Source organism: Phyllopteryx taeniolatus, chromosome 7 (genome assembly GCF_024500385.1).
Source record: "Phyllopteryx taeniolatus isolate TA_2022b chromosome 7, UOR_Ptae_1.2, whole genome shotgun sequence".
Taxonomy (NCBI): domain Eukaryota; kingdom Metazoa; phylum Chordata; class Actinopteri; order Syngnathiformes; family Syngnathidae; genus Phyllopteryx; species Phyllopteryx taeniolatus.
Window position 1 is genome coordinate 10,524,215 of NC_084508.1, and position 27,273 is coordinate 10,551,487.

At 40.6% G+C, this 27,273-nt stretch overlaps 1 protein-coding gene across 8 annotated transcripts in view; it reads right to left on the reverse strand.

Moving 5' to 3' along the window:
- Positions 1–22,047, reverse strand: part of rxrgb (retinoid X receptor, gamma b) — a 39,438-nt gene extending 17,391 nt beyond the window's left edge. Inside the window, exons 1-3 of one of the 8 annotated variants that reach the window (XM_061779228.1) lie at positions 21,762–22,047; positions 15,928–15,971; positions 14,862–15,824 (exon numbers count right to left, since the gene is read on the reverse strand). Coding sequence is in view for 7 of the 8 variants with exons in the window: in XM_061779231.1 (XP_061635215.1) it covers positions 11,706–11,772 (67 nt within the window). In the remaining variant the exon portion in view is untranslated. Of the gene's footprint in view, positions 1–797; positions 851–11,705; positions 11,885–14,861; positions 15,825–15,927; positions 15,972–21,761 lie in introns of those variants that run through there. The other 7 variants (XM_061779223.1, XM_061779224.1, XM_061779227.1 and 4 more) reach the window with 7 other exon arrangements.
- Between the last annotated feature and the right edge of the window lie 5,226 nt (positions 22,048–27,273).

Genomic DNA, 27,273 nt, shown 5'->3' on the forward strand with positions numbered 1-27,273 from the left:
TTTTAATAAGGAATAAAAAACACTCTAATATTGCACACATTCATTAATTGGAGACTCTAAATTGCCCGTAGGTGTGAATGTGAGTGCGAATGGTTGTTTGTTTGTATGTGCCCTGCGATTGGCTGGAAACCAGTTCAGGGTGTACCCTGCCTCCTGCCCGATGTTAGCTGGGATAGGCTCCAGCACACCCGCAACCCAAGTGAGGAGAAGCGGCTCAGAAAATGGATGGATGGATGGATATATAGTACTGATAACAGAATTAAATATAATGTAAAGAATTAAACTCATGTTTTAAGGCACCACTGTATTAGCTATAGCAATACAAGTCATAGAAATCTGTGCCACTCATTGAAAGAAAATAATAAATATAAAAGTATTATAAAAAAATGGAAGCCGGGTGAGTCATCCCCTTAAGACAAATAAACGCCTCCCTCAGGTAGACATTTCCCTTTTTACCACCATGAAAAAAATGTACTTGTAATTATTCAGAGCCCTTTTAAACTTAAGAAAAAAGCAGCACTGCACCGCAAAGAGAGATATGAATCAAAGTCAAGGCTATGCACCTTATTATTTAGTCTGCTTCGGTTCTTAGAGTTTCTCCCTAATAGTTCCTTTTTCACTTGACATCTACAGTATTGTAATATTGCATATACTGTATATTAATTACTAGTATTCCCAGCGGGTTTGTCATTGTGCTATGTCACAGCAAAAATGATCGTAAACACTGCATTCAGCCACATTTTTAATCAACACTAAACAGAGTGAGGCCTTCCTGATTTTGGTGTCAGAGTGCTGACCTTGCTTTGGATCCAGTGATGTGAAGTGACAGGCTGGCATTTGAATAGATGACCTACTTGAGAAATCTGTCAGTCAACTGGGTAACGGGGTGCACTGTGTGTAATTTCACGTTCCATAGCTGTCAGGCCACTCATTTGCCCCCAACATCAGTTGCAGCATATGCCGACACATGGGTTCGACGGGTGCGTGCGACCGCCGACGTAAGCACCCGGCATTAATGTCGTGCGTAAAGGTTGTCGTGTGCCACACACAGATGCACTCGTCTCCGGGTTAATGTCTGTGACTAAAATAAATCAACTTTTTTTTTTTTTTTTTTTTGGGGGGGGGGGGCAGCGGGGTGAAATATTACTAATGATGAAGCATGTGACACAAATGTCATGCGGGTGTGACAGCATGCAAGCCTGGTCAAATAACAGTACAGTTGTTTTATTCTGACAGGTGATTTGAAGCACGCTTGGTAAACTTGCGTAGTCGCTACTGTGCTTAAGTGAGTAATGAAACCCAAAGAAATCAATTTCCGATACAGCAGTGCACTAATCGTGAGGCATAGGGACTGAGCCCTGCAGTGAAAAGCAAAAATGCTTTTAGGCCCCCACCAGAATGATTTGGTTGTTTATGGTTGGGCCAATTTGTGTGTGTGTGTGTGTGTGTGGGGGGGGGGGGGGGGGGGGGGGGGGGGGGCGTTATTCTCAAGCCCCCCATAAAGGATTGGTTGTTTAAAAAAAATAATAATAATTTCTGTCAAAATGAATACTCTGCAACAAATACAATAATCATCTCATTGATCCGATCGATCTCGATCATCGTTTAAAAGGTTAGTGAGGGATACTGCACATGATTGCTCCACCAGTTTTTTAGCCTGTTATGAACTTTTTGTTCACCATGTGGTATGATGTAATGTGATGTGTTATGTAAATATGTGACGATTATCTCATGTAAATATGTAACTATCACATTGCAGTTTGTTGTACAGTACGGATATGTATACGTATTTGTATTTTCTTTTATTCTGCTTTTGTTTTACGCTACTGTCTGCACCCAGGTCGGCATTGCAAATCAGAATCTGTTCTCAATTGCCTTAACTGGATAAATAAAGGTTAAATAAAAAATATATATTTTAAATTACTGTAAATTAGAAGGTGAAAACTAAATGTTCATGTCATTGAAACAGTTACATAACAGGCGAGTCACTTTATTAATTCAGAAATTAGGCATTAAGGCATCTATAATTCGAAAAGAGCAAAAGTTTTCAAGAGCCTGCTTATTTATGAAGATGTAAACAATATTTGGCATATCATTTGCAACAGAAACTCTGATCACGCACACGGAATGATGCGTATGATGTATCAGTTCCGTAAAAGACTGCTGACTTCTGTGTGACACCTCGAAAATGTCGTCTTCCACACTTTCACTGTCCCAGCCCATGGTGGTTAGTAGTAATGCAGAGCGGTCACACAATGTGCACCATCAGCGATAAGGTTGTCCTCCTTAATTTGGCTTATGCCAAAGTATTGTGAAAGAGAAAGGCTTGAAATCATCCAAGTGGCCATTCACTCCTTCTCTGTATGCTAAAGAACAGATGTTGTGCAACTTCCTGTTTACTACAGAAACTACTGCCTCCAGCCCCTCACTGACCAGCTCCCACATTCTCCAAGTATGCCATAAGTGATCCCCTGAAGGCAAATATGTATCGGGACTTGCCTCCCTAAGCCTGGCTACAACAGAATCCCTCTAATGGAGATACAAGTTTAAACAATGCAACAAAAAGCAGGAGGTAATTCGATGCAGAGTCATTAATGCAACAGGACTATATAATGGATGGGCAGTGTCGTGTCCTGTGTCTTCATTCTACGCTGTGATACTTTCCTTTATGTGCACCACAAATTCTCGCCAGGCCTTGTAAAGATGTAGTCTATTCTAGAAGTGCTGAGTCGGATAAATAGCATGGGGCTATCGTGAGCTCAGCCAGCAATTTGGCAACACGCTCGCTCTCACATGCGTCGATGTCCTCCTAGACCCGCCGTGACAAGAGAGAGGGCTGTGTGGAGATGAAACGTGCCAGTTCAGTTTTCAAAATGACATTCAAAACTTTAGCTCCAAGTGGATGGATGTACAGTAGACCCCCGTATATTCGCGGCTCGGCATCCGCGCATTCACTTATTTGTGGATTTTTATTGTATTTATTTTTGTTATTTCACATTTTTCCCCCAATTAGTTTTTTCTTTTTTGGGGTGGGGGCTTGGCAATTCCGAAAATGCTTGTAGGTGGATTATTCCTGCTAATTCCATATTTTTTTGTCTTAAAAAAAAAAAAAAAGAAAAATAGAAAAAGAAAAAATTCTAATGTATTTCTAATGGCTGTCAATTAGATGCAGATTCTCGCTATTCACGCTCTACTGTACAGTTCTAGGAGTTGTACAGACTTGTCGTCTGGTCAACTTTAGTTATGATGTTTAGAGCGTGATGTCATTTAGTGGCTAATCCCAAATTTTTGGCTTGAGGAGGAGGCAGAGCGACCGCCAGCCACAGATGAGTCCATCATTGTAATTGATTTAAAGTGTCTTCTATTACTGAATGTGCAGCTTTGGTAAGTGATGGGGAATCAGTACAGCGGGGAAAAAGACAGACTCAAGTTTCTTAGTAGTAGAGGTCCTAAACAGGCAGATACCGGTTTAGATCTGGACCTGGACCCCTTTATATAAGGGACCCACACCTATTATTAGGTCATTTAACCTGGCCTACTCCTTTTCTCACCATTATAGTAAAGTGAAATGTATATGCATGCTGGAAATGCACAGACCAATTGTGTGCATTGTAACTAGGCACACGTGACACAACACAAAACATCGAATCATTGGTGGACATGTGTGAGGACATTTCAGGGAAAAGACCTGATTTCATTATTCAAGGTCAGAGGTTACCGGTATTTTCTAAAGAAGATTCAGACAAGTCTCAGGGAGTACTGACACCAGGCCATTCGAACCGTGGTTGAATCCGCTTGGCACCAAAAGTTCAAGTTCAGTGAGAGTACCATAATTTCGTCCAGAGGAGCTAAAAGATATACATTATGTCGTCAAACGAACCAGCTCAAGACACTATTCCATCTCCTTTATACAAAGAAGCATCTTACTGTACAGTCGTCATCTAATCATCATCTCACAAAAGATCATTATCATACATTGAGGACATACACTCATCTTATGAAATCATCCGTTCCAGATCTGTTCCCATTGATTCTTGTCTGTTGGACTCAGGCCAAACCAATACAGTGCAAGCAGTGAGGACGCAAGCATCTATTTGACAGCAAACAGACCAGAGCAGTGAAGGACACCCAACCAAAGGTCAATCGTTGCCAAACTTCTGAACTGTGTTCAAAAAGAGGTCCTATTTGCAGGCCTCGCTAACATGGATCATTCCCGAAAAACGCCTGCAACCAGGGGAAGTACAACTCACTGAACAGTACAAATGAATAACACTTACACTTAAAACAACTGAACATTAAAGGGAAAGAGAACTCGGAAAATCTATTCCGATTGTGCTAAAAATGTGCTTAAAATGTGGAAAGAATATAACACGATAAAATACTAGTTACGTGGCTTATTTATTTAGGCCAGTTTGCTACATTTCTTTAGTGTTTATTTCACCATAACAGTCACAATTGTGTTTTGGAATATACTTACCATTGTCATAAATTGTAATACGAACACGGTAAATAAACCCCCATGTCTTCTGGTGGTTCGGGGCTGAGCTCTGCTGCTTAGAGCAAAATATCATGGATAATTAAAATATCATGGATAATTGATGCCCCCCCCCCCCTTAAAGATTATTACAAATAATTGCCTATATTAATAGTTTAGACCATAAATTTACCAATAATCCCAAGCATTTTAATTTAGTTCCAAACTAATCTTATAACATTACTCTAAAAAAAATGGCTAGAGGATGATTAGATTTAAAAAATAAAAATAAAAAAATGCACCGGAAGCACGGGTGTACATACACAAGTTGTTAGTCTCTCAGTCCAGATGTATCACTTCAGCATACTTCCTTGACACCAATTACTACTTTCCTATTAGCCAGGGCCAGAGTCGTAATGAGCTACATTTTATTCACTACATTTACTTAAGTTAACTTTTTAGATAAATTGTACTTTTTGGGTAAATTGCACTTGTCAGAGTCGCTTGAATGTGACATACTTTTGACTTTTACTTGAGTATTTTTGTCAAGAAGAAATGAAAAAATGAAGTGATCTATTTGTTTTGGTCTGAAAGAGAGACTTCCGTCACATGACTGTGTTTAACCAATCCAATCCAAGGTAGACCAAAAGTGACATTTGACAATAGCCGCAGAGGCATACACCTGATGTGGTGAGCGACAGGTTTAACGAAACGTCTCCAATTGAAAAACCCTCTAAATCCCTCACTGTTAATTACACTAGTAGCTAGATGGAGCGTTCCACTGTGGTGTAATTCAATAAGCCCACGGCCCACTAACTAATAATATCTCCTCTCCGGAGAACAGTGTGGGAGTGGGCTCACCGAAGGGGACGGTGGCGACAGATCGACTCCAAAACAACACATGCCCTAATGAATACCAGATTAGCTCTTACGAAGACAGATCTTAAAATTCCATCTGTTCAATACCTGTTGGCTGAGTGACTCTTTTTATGCGTGTCTGGCTGTGTTTGCACACCCCGACTGCGGCTCGTGTATGCATATTTGTCACTGACCAAAAGGACAGAGAGCAGAACGAACCTCTAAAGTAATCAGGCAGACAGTCTGCAGAGCTCGTTACCTTGAGCGGACATGTGATTAAGTCTCCTAACCGTGAGCCCTGCGCTACATCAAAGAGGAAAATACAAAGATATCCCTGACCCACGCAGACGAGCGCAGAACCACCGGCCCCAATAAACATTCATTTCTTTGCTAAATGAGGTTGATGCCTGATCAATTGTGCCACTAAATCCTCTTATCCCCGGGTAAGTATGTGCAGCTCAGCAGGCCAGCTGTCAAGAAGGTGGGAGGCCGAAAAGCAGTGGGAGGAGGAGGATGAGGAGCAGGGGATGGAGGCAGACAGCAAGAGAGGGAAAGACAGATTGATGGATGGCGGGGGCAATGTCCTGCACGGAATCTGCTTTTTTTCCCCCAAAAGCTAACATGATCCTTCAAGCACACACATATAATCTCTCAGTCTGGCAAAGAACGGTCGATCACCAATTGAGAAGCCCCTGTTGTGTCTCGATAGATCGAAAAAACAGGCTAGAAGACAGATGGACGGATATCTAAATGTAGTTTATTAAACCCCTACGTAAAACTTCAGCCATTACGTTTGAATGCATTTCCTTGATCAATTGTTGTTTATCGCATTTTGGGGGACGCAGACATCTGTCTTTCGATGTTCCGAACTCCAATGTCTGTGGTAGTGTTGTGTATAGAGCAGAATAATAACATACAGAGACGAGAGGGCCATAAAAGAGGTCTAGCGTAACCAATTCTGTAGACTAGTTGCGACTGAATCAACAGCACTGAATCTTCAACAACTTTTAAGGCGTGAATCAACAATCTAGTCTACTTATCTAACAGAATTCTTAACGTCAACGAGCTGATGATTATGCCGGTGTTTAAGATATGTATCAAAGCTAATTAAGAACTCTAAAAATGTGAGATGAATGCAGTGATAAGATCACTTAATTAACTGGCTCTCTCTTCTCGCTACAAATTCACCGGTCTATGCGTATCTATAAAACACTTTTTTGCAAGACCTCACCCTATATTCAGCCTCTGCTCACCATGCATACCACCACCAGCACTCTCCCTTCCAGCAGTTTTATTAACCTCTCCATTACCAAAGTCTGCACTACTTTTGGTCGACCTTTTTTTCAATTCTCTGCCCCAAATAATTGAAACGGTCTGTGACAAACACGAAAATTCACCTTATTTTTTGCTTAAAAAGTTAGTGAGGAATATGTAATCTGATCACTGCACCTTTTATTTACCTTGTGCTATGATGCGATGTAATGTAACTAAGTAACTATATGACACCGTGCCATTTGTTTTCTTTTAGTGTGCTGTCTGCTGCCAGGTCGGCACTGGAAATGAGAATCTGTTCTCATTTGCCTTACCTGGATAAATAAAGGTTAAATATATAAATTACCTGTACCACAAATACTATGTATGGTACATCTTCCCTGAGGGTGCACAACTGACGCATTTTCTGAGGATGTTCAAAAGCCACAATAGAATAATTCTTCTGGAAATGATTCTAATTTCTCTGATATACTTTATAAAAGAAAACTGTTTTGCCTCAAACCATGCGGCTGTAATAACACAAACAACTTGCACCAGTGAACTCCTTTGACCCCAAAATTCTGCCCTGTGGTGAACTCTCGAGTGAACACACAAACTTTCCCTGAAAAGAAGATGAACGACCTCTGCTCTATTTTCTACCAAAGCAAACCTTCCTTCTATTTCTGTTTAGTGCAATAATGAACAAATTCAGTAGAAGCGCAAGTACCGTATGCAACAACAACAAATAAGCACTGTTCCCCAGAATACACGGCCTCTCAATCTTCATAGACAGACTCGCAAGAATGAAACTTTTTACACCGAGGTGGCGGATCGATATGGAGGCCAGGGCTGAAACAGGGCCGAGATAAAGGTTGATACAAGGTTTAAAACACAAACAGCACAAATCAACTCACTCAGAGACTGATCTCCTGACCAGTCTGTGAGGGTTTGCCATTGGATGATTTTTAAGACTATTTCAGTTTTTTTTTGTGTATTTTTGTGTAACTGTCACAAACAACCATTATTAACACATATGGACAATTTAGTGTCTTCAATAAACCTAACTTGAATGTTTTTTTTTTTAGACCTGGAAGGTCTGAGCCTGGATTCAAACCCTCGACCTCAGAACTGTGAAGTGGATGTGCTAAACATTGCCCACCATGCCACCTATATGCCTATGTATCCTTAATTAGTGTAATAATGGCCTTACAAGTGTATCTTAAATTATATCATCATCATTATAGCATATCTTAAATTGCTAAAACGACTCTGTTTATTTAATCCAAATGTGGGAATGTGTGTAGTCATGAAACGTGCAGAAATACGATTTACTGTAATATATAAGGTAGGAAGTAATTGAAGGTACAGTAATCCCTCGTTTATCACCTGGATTAGGTTCTGGACCACGCCCGCAATAGGTGAAATAGGTAAAAATAGGTGAAAAGTAGCGTCCACATTTTTAAAAAATTATGAATACATATTTTAAATCCGTATGAATCTCTCCAGACTCCCTGCTAATCTTCCCTATACTCCTGTTAACCTTTAGCATACTCTTATAAACACTTTCTTACTTTTTTTAAACTCTGAAACATACAGTAATACACAGTAGTCCTGTACACTATGTACATTTTATTGCCTGAAATACTCTGTGTTTTAATGATTTTTTTTCTTTTATTTTTTTTGTTTCTTTTTTTATGCAATTTTATTGTTTTCAGGCTAAGAAGTGTTTATTTTACTAGAAAAAAATTACAGCAACCACTAAAAATTTTGCGCGATATGAATATTTTTAAAAATCTGCAATCCACTGGATCCACAATAGGTGAACTGTCATATACTGGGAGAACACAGTACAAACAAATATAATGATACAGAGAGACAAACATTCACGCACGCACGTGCACACACACGCACACACAAACAAACGCTAAGACTTTGTGACTACAACACCACCCATTCAGAGGAAAATGTTGAATTTGTTCCTCATGTACAATTTAAAAATAACTTGCTACAAATAAAGCCTATGGTGCTGAAAATTAAATGAACAAATTCAATAACCTGTGGGAAGACTACAAATTAATTCCTCCACACAATCACAATCATGAACCACATCGACTCCTTGTAATCGCAGTGATAACATTGTGGTACTAGACTGGAAATGAGTCAAATTGTCATTTGTTGGAGGAAGCGAATGACACGTCTCGTGAACAGATGATGTGCATGTGCTTGCCAGCAAATATTAAAATCATAAAGGCGAGTCTTCAGATACACTGAGCAGGTCATGGCTAGAAATGGCTCCCAGCAGCAAACCCTTTAAGATTGTAGGAACAACATGCACAATTTTACAATAATAGCTAGAATGCCCTGTGACATACCATACTTTCTTATATCCTTGTGGCACAAACCACATTAGACCATGCAAAATGGCATGTGATGTTTCATTCACGTCCTATGACAGCTTGCTGCTGTGAAACTTAAAGCCTACTTAACACTTTCATTTCAACAGGGTTAGAACCAATTAACTGGCACTTAAAGCTACAGTATTTCGCCAAATTAGTCATATTATTCTAATGCTGTAGTAATAGTTCAGCTCTACTTTTAGTGGATATCCGCTAAGATACCCACTGATCTACCCAATCGTCGCAGTTGGACGGAATAATGGCACACACCTCCCGCAGAGTGATGAAAATGGGGAGTGTGTGACACTTCTCAGACAGTTCAAGTGTCTAAGAGACTTAATCGATTTGTTCTACAGATATTTCCAATACTTTAAATTGGTTAATAATGGGTAAAAATAACAGACAATGTGGGTACAGACCAATAGTATCAATTTGTGAAAAGAAATGTCATATTAACCATATTTGGACATAATAGGTTTCCGCCAGACCGCGACAGTATTTCTTTCAAACTACAAATAACAGCTTATTTTCTTTTTTTGCTCTTCCATTGTGAGGTGTAATAATTTTTTTAAGCCACTGCCGTGCAACTAATTCACAGCAGATAATGAGAAATGGGCAGAAGCTCAGGAAGCCAAGTCAATACATGTACAGTATGCGCTACACACTAATAACACACAAGCACGAACACAAAACAAGAGGTTTCCGGGCTGGTCCATCAATACTGGCGAGACTAAAGTAGATATTCAAATCAATGTACAAGTTCCGAAGCTATGGTATTTATGTCTCTATTTATTTTTTAAATTACCACATATGGTTCTTTAAGACAGCTTGGTGTCCCAGTGGTTCACATGTCTGCCTCACAGTTCCAAGGTGCAGGAATCGAATCTCTACTCAGGCCTTCCTATGTGGGTTTTCTCCAGGTACTACAGCTTCCTCCCACATTCCAGAAACATAGGTTGCTTGACGATTCCAAATTTTCCATAGGTAATAATGTGACTGTGATTGGCTGTTTGTTTATATGTGACCTGCAACTGGCTGGCAACCAGTCTAGGGTCTTTCCTGGCTCTTGCCCAAAGTCAGCTGGGATAGGTAGGCTCTAGCTCACCTGTGAACCAAACGAGGATAAGGAGTATAGAAATGGATGGATGGGTGGTATTAGTGGGGTCATATCGTCGCTAACAATGTGAAGCACATATCTCCAATGCTTTTGTAAGTACAGTATTTTCTTTTTATATATACTGTACTATGTGAAAAGCAATGACTTACAACAACACAATGGCTCTTTCAAGGACACTAAGAAAAAAGAGCACAATGCACAGACGAACACAGATGCCAGATAATTGGCCGTGTACAGTATGTGTGCAAGCGAGCTCACGTCAACACCTCCAAACACATCTTTTAAAACACAGGAAGGAGGAAAACAGAAAACCAGAACAAGCGCTGATGGAAGGATGCTGGCTGACGGACAGCAGATGCGAACAGCGAGGAAAAGCAGGATGGAGAGGGCCAGTAGGAAGGGAAGAGTGTTGAGAGACAAACAGATAGTGAAGGACGAGGCAACACGTGCGGGAGAAGGGGGGGGGGGGTCCCTTTAGGAAGGAGGCTTCCCCCAGTTGAGAACACAAGTGAGCATTTGACTGAGACATCCATTTATTTTCTATGCCGCTTGTCCTGACTAGGGTCGCGGGTGAGCTGGAGAGACGTGGAATACCCCCAACTCTTAACTGGTCACCAGCTAATCGCAGGGCACATAATGACAAAAAAAAAAAAAAAAAAAAAAAAACATTCATACTCACGGATAAACAGAAATTATGTTTTTGGAAGGAAGCCAGAGTACACGGAAAAAAACCCAAGCAAGCACGGGGAGAACATGCACACAGGGAGGCCAGAGCCCGGATTTGATCCCCCAACCTCATAACAGTGAAGCAGATGTGCAAACCACTTATTCACCATGCCTGACTGAGTTATCTATGGTTTAAGTAAAATCAATGAGCGAATGCTGTATAATCCAATGCAATTAATTCAACAACGTTTTGCCTCGAAATACAAAAAAAATAAGTGTAACATATACGTAGTATTTTTTAGTTGAATTTTACAAATATAGTTTTTTTATTTACTAATATCAATCAGCAGCTGCTGTATTTCCCATCCTCCATCTTCAATCTTTGGCCTTGAAATATTAAAAAATAAAATACAAATCTGTACATATACTGTATATGCAATATATACTGTATATATTGTCATTCAAATTTTACAAATATATTATTATTTTTCACATTTTAATCTAATTTATTTGTTCAATTTAAAAACTATGTTTTTGTATTTCATTATTACTATAATTTGCATTTACATTAGCATTTGCATTTTTAATTTTTCCCCGCACTGATTATCCGGTAAAAATCATGAGACCCGACTGTCAATTATCATGTTGAAATGACCAAATATGGTTCCGTGCTCTATCAAAGGAAACATCCTCTAGTTTTCTGTTTAATCCACAATGGAAAACCCAATGCACAGAAGCAGTTCACATTATTTGCAAGAGTTTCTACCCTGGGAAAATGAGTTTATAAAGAGCGTCCAGGGATTAGAGGTATTACCATAATGCATCCGTTAGCTGGTATAACTATGCGTGGGAAAAACCCAGAGCAGCAAAATAAATAAAACACAACTGACCCTGATCTGCTCTTAATTATTTCCTACAAGGATGCACCAATTCAACTACTCACAGTGGCCATAACCCAGCTCCCTCCCGGCGCCACCTCCAGCTGCAGGTGATGGCGCAGGTTGCCACATGCCTCCGGGTGCGAGCGTGGCACTGGCAGGACGCCAGTCGCCGTCCTCGGCGTCGTACTTGAGTGACTGTGCGCTGACAAACGAAAACTCTGAGGCGGAAAATCTGGATCCGTGCTACTTTTTAGGAATGGTGAAAAGGAGGAGGAGGAGGCGGAAGGGGGAGTGGGGGAGTGGGGGTATCTGTAGAGCGCAAAAAGAGGCGGAGTCCATCAACCCTGGTTACAAGATTAGCCAGATTATCCTTCCCAAGAGATCAATCCCATAGGAACTGTTTGCTGTCCAACTGATGACACAAATCAGCTCTTCAGCCACCCACTCAACTTATGTCTCTCTATACCTCAGACTGTGTCTAAAACTGTGCAGGGACACCTGTTAAAGTACAGGGTGTCTGGCGTAGCATTAAATGGGGGGCATTAAAACTGTCAGGAGTGGAGATGGGAGGGATCACACTTACAGTATAACCGGTAGTTTCCAATTACAGCTTCTTAAAAGGGATCAGACGTTAGTGCACCGAGGACAGTTTCCATAGCCAAAGGTTGTTAAGGAAACCCGGGAAAAAAAACATATTCATATGCCCTGTTTCCGTCAAGCAGTGATGTTTGGTTCAGTGAGGTACGCATATTCTGGGGTTTACATTGTAAATGGTGGCAAAATGTCTGACCCCTACAAAAACGTAAATAGAAGTAAAGTCCACAGCGGTCGAGTTCTTGTGTGATAAAGATCTTGGTCAGAAAAACGGGCAACAGAAACATGAAGGAACGTAAACCAGGGGGCATTAATGAAGACTAAACAAATTTGGAGAAATAATTGATTCCCCATCTATAGCCTTACTTCAAGTTCCCTATAAAGTATATCGAAATACCCCATATCAGAGAGAATAGTGTTGTTAACAACCCTGCCAAATTTGGATGTTTAAAAGAGTTGCCAACTATACAAACTGAGGCTTCAAAATTGTGAAAAAAAAAAATCAAGCTATTGACATTCTTATGCCTACACATTCCGACATGTTTGAGCCATGAAAATTAAAGCCTTCGGTGGCTGGAATATATCCTACCGGGCGGCAAATCTGGCTCCTCTCGGTCAGAAAACGGGTGGCAGGATCGTCCTCGGTGTAACCTCCTTGCTTGGGAATTTAAATAGAAACCCCGAACTGTTCTGTAAATTGTGTCATCCAATGAAGACGCAATTTCAGGGTGTAGATATTGCTAGCTAGCTAACTGCACGCTGTGAGGTAGAAATGGGCCTAGTAATAATAACTAATAATCTCGCAGTTGCGCCAGATAACCGCTGATGCGGACGAAGGCGCTCAAAAAGTTCCGTTATGATGGGGGGGATTCATGCCTGAGGCCCAAGTGCATCACTGGGCGCCGTTTTAGCCACAGCCCAAAATATTGGGAAAACTGAAATAGTGAAAAAAAGTTTAATGCTATATCTCCACAATTCAATACTACATAGTCCTCGGTTTTTGCATGTTTTTTCCTCAATTAGCAACAAAGCTTTGATTTAACATTACAGGGTCTTTAAGAGAATTGTTTGATGTCAACAGTATGATTTGTGGTGAACGCGTTGTCTTTTGTCAGCATAAAACCACAAGCTAATGGCATTCAAAAATGAAAAACACATAAAGGTAAGGTGTATGTTTTCAGTTGTTATGAGTAGCTACAGTAATTTAGCAATTTTTTTGTTATTAATTTTTATGTTTTATTTGTTATTTGTTTGGTAATTTTTAAGATTTGTTTGTTTTTAGACTTTAATTGATGCACATTTTTATTAATGTGGTACTTGATGTAATAAGTTTGAGAACCACTGCCTTATGGCTTCTTTACATGCTGGGAGTGTATGGCAAATGGCCTGAGGATGTTAAAAAAGAAAGTCACAAGAAGAGCCCTAGGCTAAAAAATTTTCACTTCAGTGTTCTAGCTCCCTCAAAGCATCTGTAATTCTCTTTGATGTCATGAAGAAAAATGGGCCAGTTGTAAGATGGTCGCCTGCCCGTGTGCTTGTGGTTATTAATATGTCCTTAGCTGTGGCACAAGCGTTTCTCATGCATAGCGTTCCAGGAAGTCAGGAATTGTCTTGTTAGAATGCTGGACGATGGTCAAGTAAACAGACAGCAAAGCGAAAAGCCAGATGCAAACGTGCCCAAAATATACCTTAAAGGCAATGGTGAACAATACACAGCAAAGCCTAAGGGAACTTAAATAAGTGGCAAAACCCAAGAGTGGAATGTAAATTTAATCTGAACCTTGGTACAAGAGGCCAAGGACACAGAACAGGACTTCAAAAAATACAGTGGTGCCTTGAGATACAAGTTTAATGATTTCTCAAATCATATTTTCCCAATTGAAAATGAACGGAAATGCCATTAATCCGTTTCAGTCCCTCCACCACATGCATTGTCCCACTTTTTGTGTTCAAATATCTGTTGCTTATAGGACTATAACACCGTGACACCAAAGCTATTTGTTAGCCTGTCCATGGTGTTTCCCATTATGTGTTAGCATTAAGCTATTATGTGTTACCATTAAGCTAGCTGCCTTTCAGGAAAGGTTACGTGGTTCTTTTAAATACACAACGTGGAACTCTCTTTGTTTTATGTTTAGTTTGAAAGTAAACTTATACTAGGGGTCGCAATAAACAACTTGAAGCCTCTTTTTTGAAGAATTCTTCACTATCTGCCAAACTTCTACTTGATGTAAAGTGAGTTGGATTTACTGCCACCATACAGCACTCATATCTCAAATTTTGCTCGCAAGTCAAAGAAAAAAAATCAACTGAGCAACATCTTGTATTTTGAAAAACTCGCAAGTCGGTTCACTGCACTGTATTTCCAAATTGAATGAAATGGAATGAATGATGCTCAATTTTGGATGCAAAAAGTAGTTTGTAAAGTTTGCAAGACACTTATTAATTCTAATCACCTGAGAATACAAACTGTCCTTGACTGACGTGTGCAGCTGCTTGTTTAATGCCTCCTGCCATCATATCAAAAATTCACCTGATGCCCTTCCAGCCTTATAAATAAACATTAGCATCGGAGGGGTGCTAGCAGCAAAGCCCTGTACGTGCACTACTTAAAGCACACATACCTCAACAGACTGTCTTGTGTGCTGCGCACCTGTGTGTGGCTGCATCAAATGTCCATACGGCGCTTGGATGAGGGCCATCAGCAGTAATCAGATCCACTCGCAGACGGCAGCCTGGCAAAAGAGGCCCTATATGCCCGACGCAAGACAAGAAAAGGAGGAGACGTGCATGCTACCATTCCAAGACTTAACAAATCCCAGCGGGGGAAGTCAAATTAATCCTTAAATGCATTCTGTTTTATAATAGAATGGCGTGGCCCACATAAAACACAGTGAATTAACCCCAAGCGCTACATTTGGCGCATACTCTGAACACTTTGAACAAATGTTTTAAAAGGGATTTGTGGGTAAACCCTTGAAAGAAATTAATTTGCTCTCAGTTATTTCTAATATTATTCACAAGGTCACTATATACGTTTTTATTATTATCCCAAAAGTCACTATATACTTTTTTTTAAATTTCATTTTAATTGTTCAAACAAATGTGAGCACATTAGCATTTGATATCATAGATTTCACAGTTTTTGTAAGCATGACATTCCCTTGCCCATGCTTCGCCAATTGACATTGGAGCAGTGTTGCAAAAGAAGACGTTTTTCTGCCCCCGAATGCAGTTCAGCGCCAGTTTGAGCTTTGCAGTCGTTACATTGCGCCAATGCGTAACCCAGTTTACGCTATCCATGGCTGGTTCCTCAAAACAGGATCTGTTCTTGAAAAATCATGCAGCAAAACGACTGCTACTACCACCACTGATGAAAACGCTGAACTCATAGAGCAGGCATTCATGCAAAACCAGAGAAAGTCTATCCAGATGGCTGCACTGGAACTCAGCATCAACAAAACTCGATTCAGTGGATGCTTCGGTGCGTGATAAAACTTTAACTGTACTGACTTCAGACTGAGAATGGCTCATTAAATATGCTTATCTGTCAAATGTTGATAGCTTCACGTCTGTCCGAATGATACCTGAAACAAAATAGAAAAAGGGAAGTGCATAGTGACTTTTGGGCCACCCTGTATTTGATCATTTTCAGTTATGTCAAGACATATGGAAAATGTTGCAACATACCAACAAGCAACAAGGTCTGAGGCTGTACAGTTTGGAACAAATTCCTGCACAAAAAAAAAATTTTATTCATGGCACGCCTGATTAATTCATGACGTGTTTGGCTTTTTCTTTGACTTTGCTGTATCAGTTATTGGGGAAAAAAAAGACGTGACAAATTAAATTGGCATTACACCTTCATAATTGAAGACTGTGCGCTATTTTTTTTCAAGTGGTGAATTAATTTTCTCCACTTTTCTGACAGTTAAGAATGTTAAAATGTTAGTTACAACACTGAGTAAATAAGAGTTCCGTGCTGGGGGACAGTTTGAACCTGAAAATGTTTATATTTCCTTTATTTCCTATGGGGAAAACAAATATTTTCAAATACATAAACAACTCTGAGGCAGTCAATAGTGCACTCAAAACAAGATAACACTGAGAAGGATGGTGCTAGTGCGAGTTTGTGTAGATTGCATGCAGTTATTGCACAATTAATGAAGACAATACTTAATGCACCTCAAAAACAAACACCGTTGCAGCCTTTCCAAGGTCCTCTGCTTGATTAAATCTGGAATTAAATCAAGGGTTTGACCTTCTTCACTAATGACTAATTACTGACAATTAGCCCTGAGAATGACCTCCCTGTGCCCCCTTCCTTTCCCTTAACTCTGTTCCCACAATAAGCACATGCGCCCACACACACACACACACACACACACACACACAATCCAGTCAGGCAGCCTTTTCCACGGACACAGAACTACACACACTCTACATACAACTGCATGTATTGTGTGCTAATGCATTAGGTCTCAAGTAGCGAGAATCCTTGAGTAAACCTGCCAGGAGCCACACCCTCTACCTGTGTGGTTTATTTATCTCTTTGGGAGTGGGTGGGGAGCTCTGTGTGCAGGGCTAGGCAGTCAGCAAGCAGGTTTTTAAAGCTCCACTGGCTTCCCGGCTCACAGCAAGGACCACATTCTTGCAGTCACATGACGGCATGGTCGCGGTCGGGCCCCGGACAATGAGCTATATATTGGCAATGTTTACAAGTAGGATTTTATATACAGTATGAACGTGTGGCCGGTCGTAAGTATTGAGTCAGAGTGTGAACCCCGGCAAAAGTCACGGGTGTTCACATCAAACAGACAACTTCTTTCTACACCCTAGCCCTTGATTCTTCCTCTTTTATAGTTCTCTCTTTTCACTCGCCATCGCTGTCACGACGTCTTAAATAAGTTCTCAGCATCAAAGGCAGCCAGGGGGTATTCGTCCAGGATCACCTCGGCGGATGGGAAATTTTGAGAACAAAAATGAAAGTGCTGAGAGAGAAAAAAATCTGATTCTATTGCAAATCCTAGGGCGGACCTGCATCAAGTCTGCTGAAACATACAGTATGTCTGGGAAAAGATGAGTGGACCTCCAAGCAATCAGATCACAAGACGGTTTTGTTTCATCTAAACTACACATTGTGGTAAATTTAAGATTAATTTATCATTTTAATCATCTATTCAAGAAATAAATCCTGTTTATGGCCCTGGTAAGGAATGATTTGTTTATTCTGGAAGATCCAAGAAACATATTTTTTAAGGGATTAGATTCTGTTTAATTACATAAAAGGGAAATATTCCACCCGGGGGCTTGGAAGATGCTGTTACAGATTGCTGATCATTCATTTTAGATTATTCTCATGCGAAAAATAAGAATTGAATCAAACCCGTGTGTTTGCGGACTGGAGAAGCTTCTAAAATAAAACTTGGCAGGGAGACCATCCTGGGACAACCGAACTTTCAGCGTATTGTACAACTGTATTTACTACAACGCGCAAGAACGGTGAAAGTGCAACTGAAATCCAGACAATGGCATTTGACCGTCTGCTATTGTCCTTCAGATGACAGAAATTCTGAAACTAAAAATAATCAGAACATATGGGATACCACTAAATATTCCATATCCAATCAACGACCACTCCTATGAGCTTCCCTTACATGTTGTCCCATCCAGATGTCTTTTTCATACCCCTGGGGGGCACATTGGTTATGGAAACAATTATCAGTCTCTGGATGGTGGTGAGATTTCTTTGATATATAATGAAGCTTTTTATGCTCAAAGACGCATTCTGTGTTATTATTTAATGCCACGCGATTATATTTCGTTACGCTCGCTCTACTTCCCGAGACAAAAAGGCACTGCAGCAGGGGGATTGCTCATTGGTGTATCTATTGGATGACAGCAAAACATTGCATAGTTAAACAATAAAACAAGATGCACTATAGCTAAAGAGAACGGTGATCAGAGAAAAGTACGGACAAGGAGAGGAACAAACACCTCATGATCCAAAGCATACCACATCACGTGTCATACATGCTGGATGTATGGCTTCTAATGGAACAGGCTCACTGGTGTTTATGGACTTTTGAGACATAAAGGTGTATCTGCACTCTGCTAACATTCAGTGTAATGCTACAAAACTGAACTCAACCCAATAGAGCATACGTTTCATTTATAGAAGACACACATGAACCGGCAAAACCCACAAACAGGCCTAAAAAAGGATCTCCAGGGAGCAAATGATTTCCGTTTTCTTTACTGCTTATCCTCACAAGGGCCGCGGGCTGCTGGAGCGTATCCAAGCTATCATCGGGCCTTCATTAAAAAAATAAAATTAAAAAAATAAAATAATTAAAAAAAATATATATATATATATATATATATATATATATTTCTTTATATATTTATATATATATATATATTTACAAATATGTCACTTTGCTCAAATACCTTTGAGTCCTTGAAAATATAAAAAATAGGTTTACAATGGAAGTTTATTCCAAAGGTGGAGAAATTGATGTGATTTTCTGTTCGGAACGCAGTCTACCACTAACAAGTCACTTCTTTTTCTACACAAACTATTTGTATTTTAAAGACCATAAATATAAAAAAAATCAAATGAAAAACGGTAAGTACGGCAGTAACTCAGCTTGTCTTCTAGCAAACTAGTTCATTGTGCTCCGGTCGGAACCTCAAAACCTAGTATGTATATATAGTATCCTCGTAAACTGAGGAACCGCTGTGCACTACATAAAATAAGTGTAATTCCTAAATGGTATATACCATATTTTTTAACTCTCTTATGTTAAATCCAAAAATCTACACATCAATCATGTCTTGATTGTTTCATTTAAAATCTGTCGTGATGCTGTATGAAGGCAAAAACACTGTCATTATTCTAATTGGTGTTTCTCGACCATGGTGCCGTGGCACATTCGTGTGTCATGAGAGATCCCCAGGTGTTGGTCTCATGCCACTTAATTGGTCTCAAAATTATTATTTATTTACAGTAATTGTATCTCCTGTATCTATGCCAACAACGTATAGTGACAGGAAGAGCAATTTAATAATCTTCCACTTGATGGCAGAAGGTACGTACATAAACTTACATTTGCAAGTAAATTGAGATGAGATTATCATTATTTCAGTACACTGTTAATACTTTTGGGGAAAGTTTTCTTTGGTGGTGTGCTTTGAGTTTTTTTTTAAAAGTGTAATATGTGCCTTGGCCCGATAAAAGGTGGAAAAGTTCAAATACTTCTGCACCTATGCTAAAGAGCACATGGACATGGATTGAGGACAAAAATGTGACTCGAAAAGCCCTGTGCCAAGAAAACGTGTGCAATAAAATCAATTATACAGCATTTCACTCTGTTAAAGTCTTGCAAAACAATAGTTCATAAGGATAGTCTGCTGAATGTACAACGTACCACCATCAGTGTTGAGTAAATGTCTTCCAGGCTATAAATATAAAACATTCACATGAAAAACAGCAAACACTGTATATGGCAGTAATTGAGACTGTTGTGCCATGGCACAATATATTTTAAAGACGCTGTGCAAACTAGTTCTAGTGCGACTACATGATGGCGGCACGGTGGCCGACTGGTTAGCACATCTGCCTCACAGTTCTGAGGGTTCAAATCCGGCCTCACCTATGTGGAGTTTGCATGTTCTCCCCTTGCCTGGGTGGGTTTTCTCCGAGCACTCCAGTTTCCTCCCACATCCCACAATCATGCATGGTCGGTTAATTGGAGACTCTAAATTGTCCGTAGGTGTGAATGTGAGTGTTAATGGTTGTTTGTTTATATGTACCCTGGGATTGGCTGGCGACCAGTCCAGGGTGTACCCCGCCTCTCACCCAGTCAGCTGGGATAGGTTCCAGCCCACCTGTGACCCTAGTGAGGATAACCAGTATGGAAAATGGATGGATGGATGGATGGATGGATGGATGATGGTGGTACTTTGAGGGCTATGTTAAGTATTTTTAGTGTAAAAAGTTTGAGAACTACTCCTCTGCCTTACCAGTTTTAGAGAAGGTGCGCTCAATGCTTACCCAAGTGTCCAGAAATTACATTACAGTGGTGCCTTGAGATACAAGTGACCCGACTTCTGCGTTTTTCGAGATAAGAGCCGCATTCAGCCGATTGTTTTGCTTTGACTGAAACTGAACGGTGGCAGAGAACTCAACTCACTTCAGAATAAGCAACACTTTGGCAGATCGTGAACAGTTCTTCAAAAAAGAGGTTTTCAATTGTCCAATGTCACACCCAGTTGAAGTTTACTGTCAAACGTAACATAAAACAAAGACAATTACACATTTTGTATTTAAAACTACCAAGCAACTTTGCCTCAAGAATGCCTCCGCTAATGCTAACACTAAACTGCCACTGATGGGCTAATCAGAATCAGAATCAGAATTTGAACACAAACACAATTTAATTATTCTCATTCTATTTGATTATGTTCTTACTATATATTTGTTACACACATTACAAAAATATTTATTTAGTGTGGACATTCGTGACCACAAATGTATATATTGTGACAACAATTTATAATGACAGTAAATGGTCACAAATGAGTATTTCGTGCACACAAATTAGCATTTTGTGTGCACATTATATCTAAATTGTCTCTTACCCAAAAATCCATTTGCCAAGACAATGCAGTAAATCAGTTATTAGCATTTAACTTATCTACAATTATGCAAAACAAGTGTATATAAGATGCTCCTGCACACACACACACACACACACACACACACACACACAAAAGCACACGTTCTGATTCAACAGTACAATAACCAAGAGAAGAAAACATCACGATGATGGCAAAAATATACATTGTCTAAGTCAACTTGTTAATTTAGTGTAGCGAGCACACAAAAGCACTCTCTCTCCTTTGGCTCACTGTGGTCCACGTGTTGCCCAACTCCACGGGGCTGTAAAGCTGTCACATAAACAATTCTACGAATAAAAGGGCAAAGGGGGTGGGGGGGGGGGAGCCATCAGCTGGTTCAAGGGCAAAGTCGTCGAGTCAGAGCAGGAGTGAAGCTTTACTTAGCAAAATGACATCACGCTGTCCGTGGGATGGATGCCCTCCAAGTGTTGGGGGGGCGGGGGGGGGGGCACTTTCTGCCACAAGTTTGTTTGTGACAACAACCCCTCGGCCGTTCCTGCTGTCTGTTTTCACGCGACGCCTCTCTGTGCTCCGTGCAGTAAACTAAGTCTAAGTCTCAAAACGCTTTAGCGGGGCCATAAATTACATAAGCGCAATTAAAATGCCAACCTCTGACCTTGCCTGACCGCCACGACCACCTGACTTTATTTACAGCCCAAAAAAAAAAAAAAGAATCGCGACGCGGGGAGCACCGGGGCAATAGGACCGAGGCTGCGTGTGGTGAAATCCCGGAGAGAGGACGCCATAGCCGGGGAACAGTCCTCCAGCACTGCCCCCGCTAGCTGTCTCCCTCTTGCTCGCTGAAACGCCTTTCAAAGTCGAATACGAGAAAGCGTACTTACTTAAATGGACATACGGATCATGGCTGTCCATTACGGTGCTATAGTCGATGTTTCGTAGGTGTCCTACAGTCGGCGGTGCTCGGCATCCCCACGCATTCCTCTCCCGGGCCGGACTGAAGTGTGCGAGGCGGCTCTAGAGACCGGGGGGCCCGGCCAGGGAGGAGGACGACGAGGAGGAGGGGGCGGTCAAAAACAGCACTTCTTCCAATGACAACAGTGGTCCGTATCAAGCTTCAACACGATCCGGACAAAACGCCTGTGCTGCTGCTGCTGCGGTGGATCTGAGTGTGTTTCTTTTTTTTTCTTTTTCTTTTTTTTTTCTTTTTTTTTTTTTTTAATGTAACTTCTTGGCCTACTTTCCGGTTAAATAGAAGAATACTCCTTCAGAAAATACCAAGAATAAGACCCCGAGGCTGTCAGCTGAGGAAGGAAATGTTTGCTGGAAGCAGATTGGAATGGCAAAGGTCTCCACATGTACAACACATAATTCACAGAAAGAAGCATTGCATTTCAGGGGAAAAAAAACATGTTTGCTGTATAATCATATAAAGCAACCATTTGGCATGTCAACAACTGATTTGCATTATGTACTTTCATAATTAAACATTAGGTACCTCTGACTTACAGTGCTATATATATTTGTTTTATTTCTGCACTGAACTATTAAAAATTGAACATAGATTAGATCAGAATCAGAATCATCTTTATTTGCCAAGTATGTCCAAAAAACACACAAGGAATTTGTCTCCGGTCGTTGGAGCCGCTCTAGTACGACAACAGACAGTCAATTGACAGAGAACACTTTTGTGACATAAAGACATTGACAAAAAACAGTCAATGAGCAATAAAGGGTTAATAGTTATCTGGTAATGTCGGTACATTTTTTCTTTTTTTTTTACAATTGTGCAAAAGATGCAGAGTCCTCTAGCAGTTAGAGTAGTTCGAATGACTAATATTGCAATAGTCCGGTGCAATGACCATTGTGCAAAGGGCGCCGAGACTTCAAGGAGCGGATGCAGTTTAAAGTGACGAGTAGCGCAATAATCTGGGACAATGTTGATTGTGCAAATGTTGCAGATACTCCTCAATCAGTGTGCAAATGGAGCAGATGCTACTCTGGCATGAGTGGCCAGTATTGGTCAACAACAGATATGCAAATAGTGCAGCGTGGCGAGACTACTACAGTGAGTGGACGAGTAATATATAATTGGCCCCACAGAAATCTGTCAGCAGTTTTGATTGTCCGTTGCATTCGAAGTTTGTCCTTTTTTGTAGCAGCACCAAACCAGACTGTGATGGACGATAGATTAGTTTAGGTTTAACACCTCTTTGTCTGCCAATCCAAACTGAATATTAATATTTTTTATTTTAATATTTCCTAGTATTGAGCTTTTGTGCAACTGATAATGTGCATACCAACATAATGTGTGATCTATCTATCTATCTATCTATCTATCTATCTATCTATCTATCTATCTATCTATCTATCTATCTATCTATCTATCTATCTATCTATCTATCTATATATCTCTCTATCTCTCTATCTATGTCATTGATGGGCAACAGAAAAGAAAGGAAGCAATTCATATGTTCTACAAATTTAATGGCAAGCCTATGTACCAAGTTTGCTTCAAAGACGCTGTCAGCCATAGATGATTTTGTGGTGCTGATGAGTCGCACAAAGTGAACAGAGGCTCTTTTAACTCAGAGAAGCAGGCTGTTACGCATAATTAACCGGAAGAGCATGCTGGCATGTTATATAGCGGGCAAGATGCCGGGTAAAGTTTGGCATACAACAGAACTGTCCTGGAGTTTACTGTATTGCACACAACTCACAGTTAGTGTTCCATGAAAACAAAGTGAAACCTATATGTATATCAATAGTTAAATAAAACACACATTCAATGAACTACGAGTAACATAAACACACATCAAGAATAATCATTAACATCCTTATTATGGCAAACGTTTAGCATTGCATGGCGCAATGCATGCTGGGAACCAAATTAAAATGCGCAAAGTATACTGAAGCTGCCGAGGGCAGATCTCAATTAAAAAGCAGGCAAACAGCATTTTATTTGTTTTTCACAAGAACCGTTAACTGTTTAAAGTGCATGAGGAGTTACGAAAATGCGTGTCCTCAAAAACATGGACATATTTTCTGCCGTTAATAGTGTTGCAAACACACAAGGTGGCTTGGACAAGCGGCAGGACGGGAGCGACCCACTAGGGCTCCTTCAACAAAGCAGAGTGAACTGCCCTATACTGCAAAGTGAGTAGGCCTAATAATTTGGGGATTTAATGACATGCAGCACAAACATAGTATATGAACATTTTGAGTGAGTTGATTTTTTTTTTTGGGGGGGGGGATGCACAAAATTAGTTCTTGCACTTAATGTCGGTTTGCTGTTGAGTAGTTATGTGCCCTCATTGAATGGTCATTTCTACGCAAGACAGCCCTTTGCACTGGGGTAAAAACAGTCACAGGATGTTTTTTTTTGTTTTGTTTATTTGTTTGCGTTAAACCCTTTGCTGTTGAAATGTGGATCACTTAGATCATAAAATATAGTAAGATACTGTGATGCGCATTGGTTAAGTTAAAAAAAAAACGGACATAATATGCACATATTTTTTCCTTATTTAAAAAAACATTTTTCATGTTTCTGGTGAGGAAATGGTATCTATCCATCCATCAACTTTGTGGATGTGTATTATCTTGAAATTTCATATGAAAGCACAATATTCAGATAATGTATACTATTTTCTCATTTGCATATTCTAAATGTTTATTTCAGCCCGTCCTATGTTTACCTGTTGCTCATGTGAGAGTGACTAAGAGCGGGTGGTTTCCCCCCCGTCAACCCCTCCCCACCTCTGTGCAGTACACCCCCCCAACCTCCCACACACATACACACACCCCTCTCCACAGAGCGGGGTCATGCAAGGGTGAAGCTCCCGATACCTCCGAAGGTTATTCAGGAGTCAAGCTGCACTGAGCCATTCACTGACTTGAACTGTGCGAGCGCGCCAGACGCTCCGTCAACGCCGGGGCCGCTGACCACTCAGCTGCCCCACTAATGGGACCGGCACCCTCGGCTCCACCGTCCTTGTAACAGCGACCCATAAAAGAGCTCAGGAGGATGCTAACCAAGATGAATGGCATTTTTTTCCCTTCTCAGCTCATTCTGCGCTAATCAGAGCTTTTCATTTGGTATGGCCTTGCGCCAGCCCCTCCGTCACAACCTCCATTAGGGGCCAGATAACGTATAAATTCATTAAAGTCAAAAAGGGACATTACAGTGGTCATTTGTCAGGCCATTCTTTGTGTGGCCCTAATGGTGGCACATGGTTCAAGGCATTGAGATGATTTCGGAGGGCTTTTTTTGTTATTCCTTTTCTGGAGCTTTAGGAGTAAAGACATGGGAACTTCAGGAATTTTTTTTATTTGTGCTGACGAATAGATATTACAAATTTTGCATGTTTTTTTTCATACGAATCGCTTAAAAACTAGAGCTTGATTTGAGTCATTATAGTGGTATAGTCTCCAGTGCATTCATCACCTTCAGCTCGCTACCACCCATCACCAACACACAGACAAATACATACAAAACACACAGTCAATGAAGTAACCCTCTGCACTAATCCCTTTGTATTCACACCACCATTCCCACCAAACAATGTCGTCCAAAAGACTAATCCCAAACCAAGCTCTACAAACCTGGGCCACCTGCTAGCAAAGTCACCAAGCGCCATGAAAGGCCGACAAATAAAACCAGAGCGACACGCTGCTGCATGTCACCTTAAAACACTGCTCATAAACCAATAAATACACATAAAAAATTGACAGACAGAATTGGAGGAGCCCCAAAATAAACACAAACACACGTTCTTTCATCTTCAAGATGGAGGTTGAGGCTGTTTTGTTTGTCGCGGGAAAGTGCTCCCTCCATCTGCCTGTTCTCTCATTAGCCCATCTCCATTACATTTTATCAGAGGCCAACCCCCCCCTCTCCCCTTCGGTTCTCTGACAACCCCTCCTCCCAGTTCCATACATACGCCTGAGATGATAAGTGTTCTACCCTCTTTGTGTCGGTCTGCATAAGACAATACAACACAGTGCTGCGGAGCATCATCCATCTCAAAGGTCATCAATCTAGGACACAAAAGATGAAATGTGGTCCAAACTGGCTTTTTTTTCCACAGAGGGCTTTCTCTGTTTTAAAGCACTATTCCACCACTTCTTTTGCTTCTTTTCCTTGACAGAACAGTTCACCGAATGTATTTTCTGTCTTGCATAGGCTGATGGTTGCGCGGAATGATTGTTATTTGTTATTAAAAAATGAAGCGCACATCTTGGTTTGGACCAACAAAGGTGTTGTTGATTCAGACTACACTAGCTTGTGGTCTAAATGTCAGCGATGAGAAGTGACCCTTGCTCTAAAAACTCCCCCGGTTTAGCATTAATCTGCTCAATACAACAGTGGGCCAACATTGTGAGTGATATTTCCATACCCCATAAAAACAGTATAAAATGAAACGAATTGAGTCAAATGCCCATCCTCAGTGCCAACGTGCTTATCGCAAATACCGCCATGATCCCCGGTTAACACACCTGGCTCCCAGTCGAGAGGTACCGGATTGTAATTTCACCTCTTGTGTGGGGTTTGTATATGCTCTCCATACTTGCATGGTATTTTTTTCTGTGTAGTGCAACTGACTGGCAATCATTCCATCTCTTGCCCAAAGTCAGCACAAATAAGTTCCGTTTTTGCATGTGATCACTTCCACCTCATTTGTTTCACACAACTTCACACCTAGCGGGCTTTTGTCTGCTGTCATTGTTTCAGACGGTGTGGGATCTTACACTACCTTTTACAAATAAAAAAGTCTTAGAAACAACGCTGTAGCCAAACAAAACCCAAGCAAATTATGGGCGGTTGAACCAAGCTACATCTCCTCCTGAGCAGTATGGGTATGTCTTCAAGACTCTCTGAGGCACCGTAATTGTTGCATTCAAGGGGCAGCGTTTGTAATTGGTGTTCAGCGAGCAACATTGTTTGTCAACGCAGTGTTTGTGCTTGCTAATGTGCAAGTATTATCGTCCCCAGCCATCACGACTGCACATAACGAGAGACAGAAACAACATGCAACCATCAATACTTTGACAGTATTGTGATTTCCTGAGAATAAACAACTTGTGAGGCATGTGCGTTTGGCAGAATGTCAGCATGACTTCAGAAGTACTGGTTAATGGTCATTTGTTTATCGTAATATCGTAATTATAGTGTTGCTATTACTTGTTTTATCCATATGAATGGAATTTCCAGTGCTAGTTATGTTGTACATGGTCACGCCACAAATAAAAATTACAGTGGAATCTCTCGGCTCGTACAATTTGGCCATCATGCATGACGTTGAGCATATGGTTAAATCGCTACCTCTCTCACATTCATCATGTTCACATTAAAATATTTGAATCTGAGTAAATCACATGAATTGAATAAATCGGAAT